A 14,122-nucleotide genomic window follows, 5' to 3' on the forward strand; every position below is an offset into this window, starting at 1 on the left:
GCTTCCAGCTATAAACGCTGGACTTATGTCAGCCAACAGCTAGATCACTTTTGAAGGAAAGGAGAAGGGACCTTGGACAGCGGTGGGGCTATTCCAGATGTATGGACCAGGTGAGCAGGGCACCTCTTCCTTGGAAAGCTTTTAGTGCAACCAGCCACAGAAAGCAAACTGCTGCACAATCTCCCCAGGGGACATCAGTCTTTTCTGTAGATCCTAAAGGCAATTCTAAAGTTAAACCGCACTTCCGCCACTTTGCATGGTTTGGGATCTAGCTACTTAGGAGAACACTCTGTTAAGATGTTTGAGCCCTGCTAGGGAGCTTGAATTCTTGAGATTAGGTGTTCTCAGCTGTGTGCAGTTTGTCCCTACTTGAGCTCTGTTTTTTTAACCTTCAAGGCAGGACACAAAGCACATCTCTTGGTCAAGCACTTGTCTGACCTGGGTTAAAACTACAAGTTTCTGTTTTCAAACTTGGGAGGCAAATGTTGACAACAACTGTGTATTTGGGCTTCTAAATTCTATAGGTGATCTGATCTCCATAGTAGTGTATTTATGTGCCAGCAAAGGTTAGGAATCAGAGGGATCAGTGCTGGCTGTAGCCATTGCCTGCCATGTGACATAGGTGACACTTGAAGACACTCTTGCAGGCAGATGAGAGAGGTGCCTTGTTGTGCACAGTGCTTTTCAGTGTTGAGCTTGTGGAAGCAGATTTTGGCAAAACTAGTCATTTTCCCTGGAAGTCTGGATTACTCATTCTCAACCATCACCGCTGCAACCCCAGGATCAGGTTACTCCCCAGTGGAGGGGAAGAAGAGAAAATCCAACATGAACACATCACGAGAGACCAAGGTTATTTCAAGATGGTCAGGGAAAAGCAGTCAGGGAAAGGTTTTTTAAATGGCCTTGGACATATTTGATTACTGGTATGTTTTATACATAGCACAACTCAGAATCATGTGTACTATGAGGAAATGTGTTAAAGACTGCATACTAAATAGAATACCAACTACAGTCTGGTATCTTCTAATTTTTACTAAATGAGTGAAAGACTCCAAATACGTGGTCTCACTCTGTAACGTTAGAAGCACAGTCTGCTGCTCCAGATATGAGCAGGGCTACAAGCCAGAGCTTAGAAGTATTATTAATCTCAGAGGAGTTGTGCTGTGGATGGTGGGGGAGGGAGGCTAGAAACCAGAGTTAGCTGTCAAAACTATAATTAAGGAAATGTCCTCCTTTATAGCAATTTCTCTCCCTTGTAGAGGCCTGGCAGAAATATAAAATCTCATTTACTGTGTCCCTGAGATTCAGCAAACATCCAAACCAGAAGCCATAGTGGCATCAGGGACTGAAACAGCTCTGCATAACAACCTATCATAAAATACGAAGCATGCACCACTCACAGTTGCATGAAGCATGGCAAATCCATTTTTAATAATGGTAAAAATGTTGTAAATTAGAGCAGAAGCCTGAGATTTGTTTTGAGGAGAATGCCAAACTGTATTTGTCATCATTATGAATCATAGGCAAATAGTGCCACACACTTTTCTAGATATACAGTGACTCTCTTATGGGTGCCAAAGGGAGGCGAGTACAAAGATCAAGGGTAGAATAAGGCCCACATTTACACACTAAACGCTGCAAGAGAAACATTTTTGTTCCGGTCAGGATTACTTTGTTGAGGAAGAATGATGCGCTCTTAGGACCACAGCTATCTTTGATTACTTGGTCATTAGGAGAACTTTCATATTTACTTCATGACACACAATGTAGTGCCTAAGGCTTTAGAAAATCTACCCTTTGCTGCACCATCATTAGGGTCAAGGCTAAATCTCTCAGTGAAATGAATGGGGGGTCATTTACAAGTATCTTAGAGTTGCAAGTTAAGACAATGCAATGTTCGAGTTGGATTAAAAGGGTCTGCAAAATTTGCCAAGAAAGCCAAATAAATACATTAAGCAGGATGCCTGTTTGACACCTCTGAGCTGGAAATTTCTTTAATTCTAAAGAAAGCTCCACTAAATAAGAAGAGCAGAAAGAAAATGCATGCATTTTCTCCATCAGTGCATCTATATCATGCATATTGTTTTAGTGCTTACAGTGTGCCTTCAAAACTGACAACCCAGCATCTCTAACCAGCATTAAATTCTCTTTGAAAATTAAAATATCAAAAGAAAGGAAGAAGTAATAGGCAAACAAGAATGCCACCCCCACCCCCAAACAAAAGGAGGATATAAAAAAATTGCAGTATAAAAAATCTACTAAAACTGTAAAACCATATTTGAAATGCTTCCTTTTGAGAATATTTATCTTGTGGATTATTTACCTAAGAGTTGTTTGGAGAGATCTGCATTTACCCGTTACACTCTGAATTAATTTCTGAGAGCGGGATTTACATGACAGACCACACAGCCTCTGCACCCAGAGCCAATGTAAATTGCCATTTATACAGCGAAGTTCAAATGGAAAAAAAGAACAGTGTTACCATATTCTTCTTAAGACTACCTACCGTAGAGAAGATTTAACTTCCCTGCTTGTCAGACCTCCAAGTAGGGATGTCTCCCCCCTCGTTCCACTTCCACGTGCAGAACCACCACGTTCTAAGCAAAGGGAGCAGAAAAAGGAAAATCTGATCCTGGAAGACCTCAGCGAGGAGAAAATGGAAAACAAAACCTTGGCATGCTGCTTTTTCTTTTGTTATTGTGTTATACCATATAGGGCTATGATTTTTCTTTGTGAGTCTCTTTGTGTGCTGAGGCTCGTGACTGCGAGGCAGCGCAAGATAAGGATTGCTGCAGAAGGAAAGAAATGTTTCTGCCTGCGGATGAGGTTTTTATATTTGTTCTTTGGAATTTGAGCAGATCTAGAACAAAATTCATTGGGGCTAGAAAAGGTCCATTGTTTGTTTTCTAAACGTCAGTGAAAATCTATCCAGCACCGTGAAGCAATTCTGCCCGTGGTCATTCCCTTCAGGTCGTCCCAGTGTAAATGCCTGACACATGTCAACCTGATAAAAGAGCTGGAGGTTTGCTGAAATACGGCTGATCTATGTAATGGCTGCAAAGCCTAGAAGGGTACCAGGAGAGCTCGGGAGGCTGAGGTTAGAGGCCTGGAAGGAGGTGGCCAAGGACAGAAAAGTGGTTGACATGGGACTGGGAGGGAAGCCCTGGGTCATCAGGTCCAGAACCCTTTCATGAGCAGCTCCAGCGCACCTTTAAAACTAGGTAGGTTTCAGGGGCGCGGTGGCATACCTGATCCAGAGAAAGGTGAATGTTGTTCAGGTCGCAGGGTGAGCTGCACTAATGGGGGCTGACGGTTGCTGCCCTTAGGGAGTCGAAGGACCACCACGCTGCGCTGTGGACATAACGAAATGGCTGTTGATAATTGCATCTGGGGACACGGGTTGTTGTTTCCCTTCTTCCTTCCCTTCACCTCGGGTGGGTCTGGTCTGGTGTCTAATCAGTATTATCTAGGGCAGAGGGGACAATCTCACTTTAGATCATGAGAAAAGGAGTTTGCTGGGAACATCTTGAAAGAGTAGGTTATTGCCAACTAGCTAATTTGGAGAAACCACTTTGAAAATGTAAATGGCTGTGTAGTATTATCCCGTATGCACTAAGCCGGAAGGGCTGCAGCTGGGGGCACTTTGGAGGGAGCAGCGAGCTGAGCAGGAAGGCAGTAGTACAAGTGTCCGGCTAGATTTGATTTTTCTGCACAGTGTTTTTTGGGATGTCCGTGGTCGGAGGGGAAGGTGGGCCTCTGCGCAGCACCGGCTTCTCTTTCTCCAGCCTCGAGCGTCTATCCTAGGAGCCATTTTTCTGCCGTGGTACAGCTGATGGTGGAAGCTGTGCTTTTTGTTTTTTTAACCACCAGATCATCTAAAAGAAGGAATTTGATCAATACTTGAGAACATGGGAAGGGTCACATTTTTCTTTATTTGGGTGCCCCACAGCTGCCTGATAAGTGGTTTAAGGTGCAAGTGCCGAGGAAGTGCCTGCGCTATGGATGTTGCTATAGACCGCTAGCACGGAGACGCCCGTACGAGCCTCTCCCTTTGAAGACATCTCCTAAATGACAGGCGTGCACAAAACCTCCTGTTCTACCTCTCGAGCGAACTAAGGGTTGTCAGCCCAGATTGCATTTCTGCTTGATAGCTTCATTGGGCATAGCCGTGTCAGGACCCGTGCGCTGGCTCGTCTAATGACTGCGGAGCGGGAGACTCGACCCACTGGGGAGGATTCACGGAGCTGAATGGTGCCCAGGTGCAGTGACACCTCAGCCTGGAGGTTTGGACATCTTTGCTGGCGTCTTGAACAGCCCCGCGTGCATCCTGTCCCGGGCTGCCCCCATTCCTGTCTTCCCTCTGCGCCCCTATCGGGGGCCATGGCAGTGCCCCGGGCCCTGGGCAGGCGGAGGGAGCCCTTCTCCCTGAGGAGACATCATCCCCTCAGGGGAGTGCCCCAGTCAGTGTGGGGGGACCCCCGCCATCATCCCCTCAGGGCAGTGCCCCAGTCAGTGTGGGGAGACCCCCGCCATCATCCCCTCAGGGCAGTGCCCCAGTCAGTGTGGGGAGACCCCCGCCATCATCCCCTCAGGGGAGTGCCCCAGTCAGTGTGGGGACAGCTCCCCTCCATGCCATGGCCCCGAGGAGACAGGCAGCGGGCAGCGCAGGCCCTGAGGCGGTGGTGCTGCTGGGCCAGGGGGAGCGGGGGTTGTGCCATAAGCGAGGGCCTGAGCCCGGCCCACCCCTGCCCCATGCAGGGCGCTCAGCCAGGACAGGGCAGCCACCACCATGCCGCTATTGCCGGGCCAGGCCTGAGGACCCGCTGTGAGGGTTCAGTGCCCCCCCGCATGCGCCACCTTGTCCGCGGTGCGGTGCGGTGTGGTGCTGGTGCCAGTGCGTGGAGCCTGCGGGCAGCAGGGCCAAGCTTGGCCCGGGGCTGGCGGTGACCCTGCTGAGGGGAGAGCGCTGGGCTGGGCTCTGAGGCGCGGGCCCTCCACAAAGTGGCAGCTGCGGGCTGGGAAAGGCTGTGGCTCGTGTCTCCCGGTCGGGGCCTGCTCCCCTGCTCCAAAACCCGAGGGGAGGCCTGTGGCCTGAGCGCCCTCGGGGCGGCGCCGCGGGCCAGCGCGGGTCGTGCCGAGCCGGTCGGTGACTCCGCCATTCAAACAGACACCAAAACTGAGCAGCGAAGGGGCCTTGGAGACCTGAGGAAACTTACTCCTGCTTCAATGAATAATTGCATGTATTTCCATTTTAAAGTTTGTCTGCAGTTTTAGTCCTCAGCAAGGTCATGGTTCAAAATCACTTGTCAAGCACACTGGATCATGTATATCCAGCTCTGGGTCTCGTAGGCATCACTATCTGCATCACTTTTAGGCACAAGACGTTTGCATAAAAATGCTTCTAGTCCAACTGGTGTTTTTATCCAAACTGATGGTCCCTAATGCATTGATACATGCCTGTGGCCAGGGCGCCTGGTGAGAGCACGTTTGTCTGATAACCTGAATGTTCAGTAAGAGTCAGTAAATTAATCTGCTGAAGTATTACTAGCTTTTAGAAATGGTGTGGAGGCACAAGCAGAACCGATACCATAACAGAGCGTGCAGGGATCTCTCTGAATTGTCAGTGTGTCAGGCAGCCAAGTAATCTTCTTGGAGCTGGATACTGATTTCAGTAATGCCATTACATAACGGAGTTAATCCTGATTCTCACAGTTGTGAGAGCGAGCCAAGCAGGTTACACTTCGTCCAGGTCCTGCTTTCTCTCATCTTAGAGAGAAAACACAAAAGGAAAGACACAGCTGTACTCCACAACTTATACTTGTTTTCCATCCAATGCCAGATCCGTTTCAGGGCTCTAGTATTAATTTACAAAGACCTCATCAGAATAGGGCCATAGTATTTGAAACACTGACTCCCTGACAGCAGCAAACACGACTGCGAGCACTGTACACGTAACATTTACCAGGCAGACGGGCCCAGTGCGCAGGGCCTCTTCGGCAGACCCCATGTGCCATAGCGTCACCCAACATAAAAATGCAAAAAAAAAGGCCAGTACAACTTCTAGAAATTGCAGCCTGTATCTAAAGCAGGAGCAGGATGAAGAACTAATATTACACTCAGAATCAGTGGATTATGATAATCCCTGCGTAGGATGCAAAACTGAATGGCCTTTCGGCGACTACCTTTGTGCCTTCTTGTTTCTGTTCAGTGCATGGATACCAGCACTAGAAATGGTGATAGATACTACAGCTCTAAAAGTGTTTATAGTTGGATAGTGGAGGAGATGACTGACATGGCCTAAATGGCAGGAGGGGGAGATGACTTTATCTGTAGGGTTTTGAACACTGGACAGGACTGAAGGGAAGGCAGGCAAGGCAGATAGGAAGAGTCTGCATTAATCAAGAAAACAGATGACCAAAGCAGTGACAAGCATTTGGATGAAAGAATGAATGATTTTAGGTATTGGCGTGAAAGAATTGACAGGATTCGGAGACACAGCTAGGAGACAGAGGGAGAGTGTGGCGTTGACTGACACTTGGGTTGCAGCCCGTATGATGGGGACCATAGTCTGCAATGATGGTGATTTTGAAAAGAGATGTTAAAAATAATTTGTTATCAGAAACAAATTAAATCAAATGTTACCCACTCTCACTGGTTTTGGGATGGGTTAGGTTGCCTCAGCCTAGTTTTTATGTGACAAACCTGAATGCTCAGCAGAATGCACTTATCTCCTCAGGGAACAATAACACAGTGTGCTGCTCAGTACATGCGAATATTGTGGTGCCCTTTGACACAATGAATTCAGCCGTGGAAGTATTTGGTTTGAATTGCTTCCATGGCTACACATAACTTCCAAGAAAACCAAAGCCTCCTTATCTTACAGGCTACTATAAGCTATGTTGGCAAACCGCAAATAAGCAAAGGCTTCCCAAACCCTAATTGAAGCCCTAGAAACGGAATAGTTATTTAACAGACCAGACAAACCAGTGCATTTGAAAATTTTACAGTAGGCAGATAAAAAATTAGCATAAATACAATTAGCAGGCCACACTTACATGTACCCACAGCACTTGATCTCCTTTTACTGTAGTGCTTTAGTGCCAGTTTAACGGAGCTATAGCTGTTGAAATGTGTGTCATCTGGTTGCTGCAGATACTTGTATAGTTATCTGAAGAAAAAATAATTGATGGCAGTCTTCATGTATTTTCTTTCATTTTTAACAGATAAGCATAAGAAATGAATTTTAATGTTTGGAATATCAAAGAGATGTTCAGCACTCCCACAGCCACTGGGTAAGTGGTTTTTGTTTTTGTTTTCACATTTATAATGCTCAAATAATCAGGACAGCCTACTGGCTATATTTAACTAAGAGAGAAGATAGCTGCTATTTGTAGTGAAGGATAGCTAAAGAGCCCTGTACAGAACAAAGTCAAATCACTGGAAACATCATGTCTGCTGACACATCTTAATGCTCATGGCATATTTATTCCAGAGGTCATTAGCAGATTTCTAGTTAAAGAGCTGTTGTGATTTCTATTTGCCATGGTATGTCATTACAACTTGACTTTGGCTATTACGTCTGAGACCTTTATAAAACCCCAAGTCTAACATATGTGCACTTAGAGCTACAGTAACACGGACCAGATACTGTATTCAAGTTTTCCTTGAGGAAATATTTTAAATATGCATAAGATGTTTTACTCCCAGCCTTTGTGTATATAACCTGTGTGATTTCCCCTGTGCTGTTTACACTATAGACTGAGAGCATATTAAGTAAAAAGGCCTCAGTGATGAATAAAGGAAACCGTCTGTTTAAGGGATTTCAATCATAGTGGCAAATGCCAGAAGTCTCATGCTGTCCATGATAAAATATCCTTGGGATTACTTAAATTCAGAGGTAGTTTCTTGACTTAAAAAGAGTAGTATCCAATATGGGAGAATTCTATATTAAACCTCATCTTGTTAGATAAAAAGAACTGATCACAGAAGTCAAATCAGTGGTTACTTAGGTACAAGCAATCATGACTTAATTACTTTTTATATGCAAATGGAATGAAGTTCAAAGCACTAATATATGGAAAATGCATTTAACAGTGAGAGAACTTTAAAAGGTCAATTTCCCAGAACTGAAAACAGTTATAAACCAATTCAGCTGAAAAAAAAAATGAGTTTGAGCAGAATAATCTGAATGATAATTGGGACCTATTTAGGAACATTTTACTAATGTTCAAAAATCCACAATTAAGATTGTTTAAAAATAGAAACTCTGAAAGATAGAAGATTGATAAGGGAAGCAAAAGGTTAGAAGCCATCCTCATGCCTGTAGCACAACTGCCAAGGCTGGGCCAACTGCATCCCCACTTTGAACTGGCTGGGTTGAGGTCAGGAAGCTGTATTTTTGGCATTGTGCCCCAAGGCAAAGCATAGGAGGTGTTTGGAAGGGCTGACACAATGCCAGAGGGAAAATATGCCTCTTGCAAGGATACTCTTCAGCTGTCCGTACACCAAACTACAGACTCTGAATGGAACCAAGAAGCCTTCCAGAACCAGAAAAAAGGAAAAGAAGAATTTGTCAGTGATTTTCTGGCATGCCCTCTGACTTCTGGTCACTAAGGAATGGCCGTCCCAAGATTCTAGAAATCAAATGTGGGACTGATTTGTGACTGATGCAGATGGAGATGACATCTGGATGGTCTTTGGAAGAAGAAACTTAAAGAGCAGAAAGAGGCCAGGAGGATTGCTTCAGAGTTGGAACTACCTCTACAGTCTGCAGGAGGAAGCATTTATAAAGAAATGGCCTTGTGAAGCATCAGGGATGTAAACCCGGAAGGGGCCTCCTAGGCCATCACATCCTGTCCCCTGCATTCACGCATTGCTAACCAAAGGAATTCCCAGTGTCGGTGCCTCAAACCCTTACCCACAACTATGAGGAACAATATCCAAAACACCAGAAAACACCCTACAAGTTTTGCAGGTTGAAACAAGAAACACAGCAAGGCTCTGGGAGAAAAAGGAAGAGTCTGTAAGGCAGGCCAAACCTGGGTGCTACATAAGTGCAAGAGAGAGGAGGTGTCATGCAGGAATTGTGCTGAGGAGTGTCCCCTCACCTTGAGCAGCCTGAAGGCTGCTGGGAAATTCCCTCAATGGCCACTGGAGTGCAGAGGCTGACACAGCACTGGATTGACTCTAGAGATGCTGCACTGGTGATAGTCCCTTATCCACCACGAGGCAGAATTCAGCAAATAGCTTCAATGGATGAAGAGGAACATCATCTAACCTTCCATGAGCCCCTGGGCTCCATGCATCATTTTGGCAAAGAAGAAAGATGGAGGGACAGGGGTATGTGTGGTCTATTGGCTACTGGATGATGTTCCTGTGAGAGATGCTTCTTCTTGCCTAGGATTTATCAGATGCTAGACTTGCTGGAGGAGGTCTGATGGTTCTCCACTCTGGATGTGGCCTGGCTACTGGCAAGTAAAGGTGCACACTAAGCAGTGACGAAAGAAGGCATTCACCACCAAACCAGATTGCTTTGAGTTTAATGTTATGTCGTTTTTACTCTAATAGTCCTGAAATATTCCAGAAGTTGGTGGATGTCAAGTTGGCCATCTGAGGGGTACTTCTTGTTTTGTGTATCCTGATGAAATGCAGAAATGCTTTATTTCTGCCATAAACTATCTGGAGCATGTGATCTCATGGGCTGGGATAGGGACAGACCCTGTAAAGGTGGAAAACATCCAGCCCTGACTGGTGCCCTACTCTCTCCATGAGATTCAGAGTTACGTTAGCTTGGCCTCATACCTTCAGAGATTGATTGCTGATATTGCCACAATTGCATAGCCCTTGCACAAGCTGGAAAAGGAGTGGATATTTTATTGGACTGTCTCAAACCAAGAAGTATTGCTGGAACTACAGTGTAAGTTCATGTCTGTATCAGTCCTGGCCTATTAAGGGTCATGATGTGTTCTCCACTGCAGAAAATTTCCAAACCGAGATCGTATGTTTTTTCTAAAAGATATGCTGAGATTCAAATATAAATTAATTCAGAAAAGTTCTGCAGCCTGTTTTATGCAGGAGGTCAGACTCAATGAGCAAAATGGTCCCTTCTGCCTTTATAATCTATGAATGCATGAGACAAATCATGATGTTCAGAATAATAATACACATTATGTAACCCTATAACTTATTCCATATGTTATACTTGTATGCATGACAGGCTTTCCAGTATGAGTCAGAAAATCAGATAGAACTCACCGCATCCTAAATATTATTCAGTTGTCAGCATCCAGAGAGTGAAAATCTACAGACTGCTACATTGTTCTGTCAACAAAATGCCATCCTCAGTCCCACATCACTAATTATTGAGCCCTATGCATCCCTTGTGTAACTACTACAGCTAAATGCTGAATTAGGCCTTTTGAGTTTATGCTATTTAAATTAATTTTTACAACTGTCATGAAAACTCACCAATTTATGCACAAAATCTCCTTGGTCACAAATTCAAATGAAGATGGGTGATAACATCAAACTAATAATAGTTTATTTGGCCATTAAAAAAATCCAACATAGGTGTGAATTGAGTTTTGCAAGGGTGAAGGTGTTAAAGAGGACATAATTCAGAGGACAGCAGTTTACATTTGCCTAGTATGACTCTAGCTACAGAATGTTGACTTGTTCTTTGTCCATAGCCCTTCTTTTAATTATTACTGTTCAAGACAGAGTTGGATGTCCACTCTGCAGCAGCCACAGGCAGCTGTGGGCAGCTGACTGCTGGTGTCCCACCTGCACAGTACGTTGGTGGAGAATGAACTACTGCGACTCATGACTTCTACTGCTCGGGTGGTACGCTGACACATCTAGCTAGTATTGAGGGGGGAGTTGTTTCCCACATTCCTGAAGAAAATGCAGCCTTTGACAAACTGACAGGTTGGGTTTGGAGGCAATGAGGAGTCAAGGTCTCCACAAAAGTCCTCTCTGCCTGTCCTTTCACTGATAAAGTGAACCCTTGCTCACAAAAGCTTATGCATCTCTTGATTCAGTTAGTCTATATGGTGCATCTCTACCCTGCCCAACTTCAGACTAACGCGGCTAATTGCCTGTCTGCCCAGAAGTGAAGGTTTATATAGCTGTGGGTCTTGCTGTTCTGCTTTATGGGTGTGACACCTGGACCTTGCATAGATGACGCTTGAGACAGCTGGAGAAATCTGCCCACAGTTCTTGCTTTCCATCCTGAAGGTCAGATCATGTGACTGAGTATCCAGTGCTAAGTTGCTGCAACCAGTGTATTGCTACAGCATCGGAGCACTGATAATGGAGGTACAACTTTGTTAGGATGGCTGTTACATGTGTGGATAATGAGCACCTATTTATGCAGCTGCTGTATGGAGAACTGGAATGCAATGAGCAAAGCAAGGCTATCTGAAGAAGCATTTTGCAGACCTACTGAAGTTCCACCTTGTTCATAGCAGGACACCACCTGACTGATGGGCCTTGCTGGCTGGGGTTATACAGTGGTGGTGTGGCAGGCAGAGGTAGCTGAGCTCTGTGAAAAGCAGTGCAGTGCCAGTATGCAAGAAAAAGGCACCCAGCTAAAGGAGTGACAGCTACCAAAGTCGTGGGGCTGCGAGTGGCGTTGCAGCGAATATGGCTGAAGCTCTGTGTTGCAAATTGGCATAGTGAGTCATACGCACAGTCGGCATCCTGCTAGGAACCTTTTGACTGATACCTCTTCAAGCTGAGACTGTTAGTTTGATTGTCCCTAGATGCTGTGACTGGGTCATCCCTACATCCAGCAGTGGCAATGGTCTCTTAAGGCACAGAACCATATCTTCAGCTGGTGTAAATTAATGCCATGCCATTCAGTTTAATTCAGTTATACTGATTTACATTAGCTGAGAGGGGATTTTAGGAAGCTGATAATTACTGATTTTATAACCCTTCTTATTATTCATGGGCTAATTTTCTCTAACACTATTTATTCCCATTGCAGCAATTACTATTTAAAAGCATATGAAGTCCATGCACAGTAAAAATTAAGAGCGGAGCCATATTTTGTATGCAGGAAATGTCTGTGTGAAGGTTAAGAACCTCCATGAGTGTCTGCTCAGTTTGCTACAGGTCATGCCATCATGCAAAGAGGGGTGGCAAAGTTTATTCTGCTTTCCATCTACTTTATGGTCTGTGATCTGTGCTGTCCTAGAAATAGCTCTTCCATGCATCTGATACCCACTGCTCTGTAAGTAAACCCTGCAACATTATCTCCTCCCTAGAAGACATGAGACCCCATATCCCATGCTTAGAGGCCTTATACTGCCAGGTTCTTCTCTGGCCTCTTTCTCCTGATTTCCTTGAGAGCCATGCATTTCTGGGAACCCTTCTGGCATGTTCCTCAAACTTCTCCCTGTGGAATGATGAGCATATGAAGAAGGGTAAGAACCATGCTACACATTCCATGCAGATCTGAGGTGGGGTGAAGCTTTGGAGAGCAATCATTGCCCAATCCCATAATACCTATGGGGCTGCAGCCATATGATATAGCTTCAGTGGGCTCACTGTGGAAGGGGCAACATGCTCTGGAATCTGCTCCCCCAGCTTTCTGACTTCAGGGCCTTTATGTTTGGGTGTCTGTGCCACCCAGAATAAAAGAGGATAAACGTTTTTTGTGAGAACTCGGACATTTGGGCACTTCATCCTATGTTGAAGGCTCTCACTTTGCTAACAACATAGAAACCCTTCTTTTCTCAGCCTGTGTACACACAGGGCTGAATGCCAGTAACGTACAAGCAACATGCTTCACTCATCAGACCAAAGTCAAGGCAGGGTGGCACCATCGGACACAGATTTACAAAAAGATATAACTAGAGTCAGTTTACTTGAGGCAAGAAAACACAATGTCAGCATTCTTAGGTAGGGTTTACCCAAACGTGTGGATAGGGGAGAGGTGTTAGTAATGAAGTATTCCAAGCGAAATTTTTTTTCTTTCTCTGATAGTAATTCAGGCAGTTTCTTTTGTTACAGAGAAAGATAAATCCCAAAGTGGAATTTCTTGCCTAATGTAACTAAATTCTTGCACTCCCCTTGCCAGTTATTGTGAGCCCAGTATAAACTGTATGTACTTTTGAAAAAACAATCCGTAATGAAATATCTGGCTCTGTAATCAATTTCTCATCCTATTAAAACAACTTGCAAGACCCAAAGTAATGACTAGCCACGCAGTTCAAAGGGGTAGGAGTACTCGTGCCCCAGAGGCTCAGACCTTCCTCTCCATACTTGTGTATCTCCAGCCTACCATGGGTCCTCAGTAAGGGTCTATGAACTGTGCCAGTGAGGTGAGTAACCTCCTTTTACTTCAGGCCTGGTGCTGGTGCCTGAATCTTAGTAGCATGATTAGGGTCATAATGTGTTTTGTTATTAAATGTGAAACACTTCACCCAATTTAATCCATTTTATCAGTCAGATGCTACCCTTTTCTTTTTGATGTGTCAGAGTTGAGGTACCAATTTGATAGAGGCCAAATAAATGCCAAATCTAGACAGGAAAAGGTTATTTCATAAGACCCATCCTGCAAACACTAACCAAACCCATCAACTGATTTACAACAGAAGATGTTATCCAGAGTTCTGAAAAGGAAGATGTTTGACACTTCAGGGAAATCAAATCCCGAGGTGTTTCTTAAATTGGAAGTTGGCGGATGAAGCAAGTTAAAAAGAACAAACTGTGTATATCATGGCTAAACACCTGCTAGGCAGGGAATCTGATATAATAACTGTCTTCAGAAATGGGCTTGGAAGGAGGTAAACCCCAAGGGCTGGATGGTAGCTTGATGTCATAGCTCGCAGCTGAAGTGACAGCCCTGCTATCTTTTGGTACAGAGGTACAGAGCAGACTCTGCACCAGCTCAGCTTTATTAGCTGGTAGGTACTGTGGTCTGGTCCTGCCACTTTTCAGCTCGCTAGTGTTGCTGGTTGCATTAGCCTTAGGGAGAGCAGACTAGAATTATGCCTGGCCCCCAGGAAAGAGCACTACATGGCAGAAGACTTGTGCCTTTTTCTCCCTCAGTGCAGAGACATACAGGAGCAGCCAGAATAGATTTGGAGGCAATGTGCTGTTTGTAAGTTTTCAG

The 14,122-nt window shown here is 45.0% G+C and overlaps 1 protein-coding gene across 1 annotated transcript in view; it reads left to right on the forward strand.

Annotated features, from left to right (window-relative positions):
- Positions 1–7,220: 7,220 nt before the first annotated feature.
- CCDC36 (coiled-coil domain containing 36) overlaps positions 7,221–14,122 on the forward strand; it is a 19,525-nt gene continuing 12,623 nt past the window's right edge. Inside the window, exon 1 of the mRNA XM_025192977.1 lies at positions 7,221–7,292. Coding sequence (XP_025048762.1) covers positions 7,237–7,292 — 56 coding nt within the window. The 5' untranslated portion in view covers positions 7,221–7,236. The remainder of the gene's footprint in view (positions 7,293–14,122) is intronic.

Source organism: Alligator sinensis, unplaced genomic scaffold (assembly GCF_000455745.1).
Source record: "Alligator sinensis unplaced genomic scaffold, ASM45574v1 scaffold469_2, whole genome shotgun sequence".
NCBI classification, from domain to species: Eukaryota; Metazoa; Chordata; order Crocodylia; family Alligatoridae; genus Alligator; species Alligator sinensis.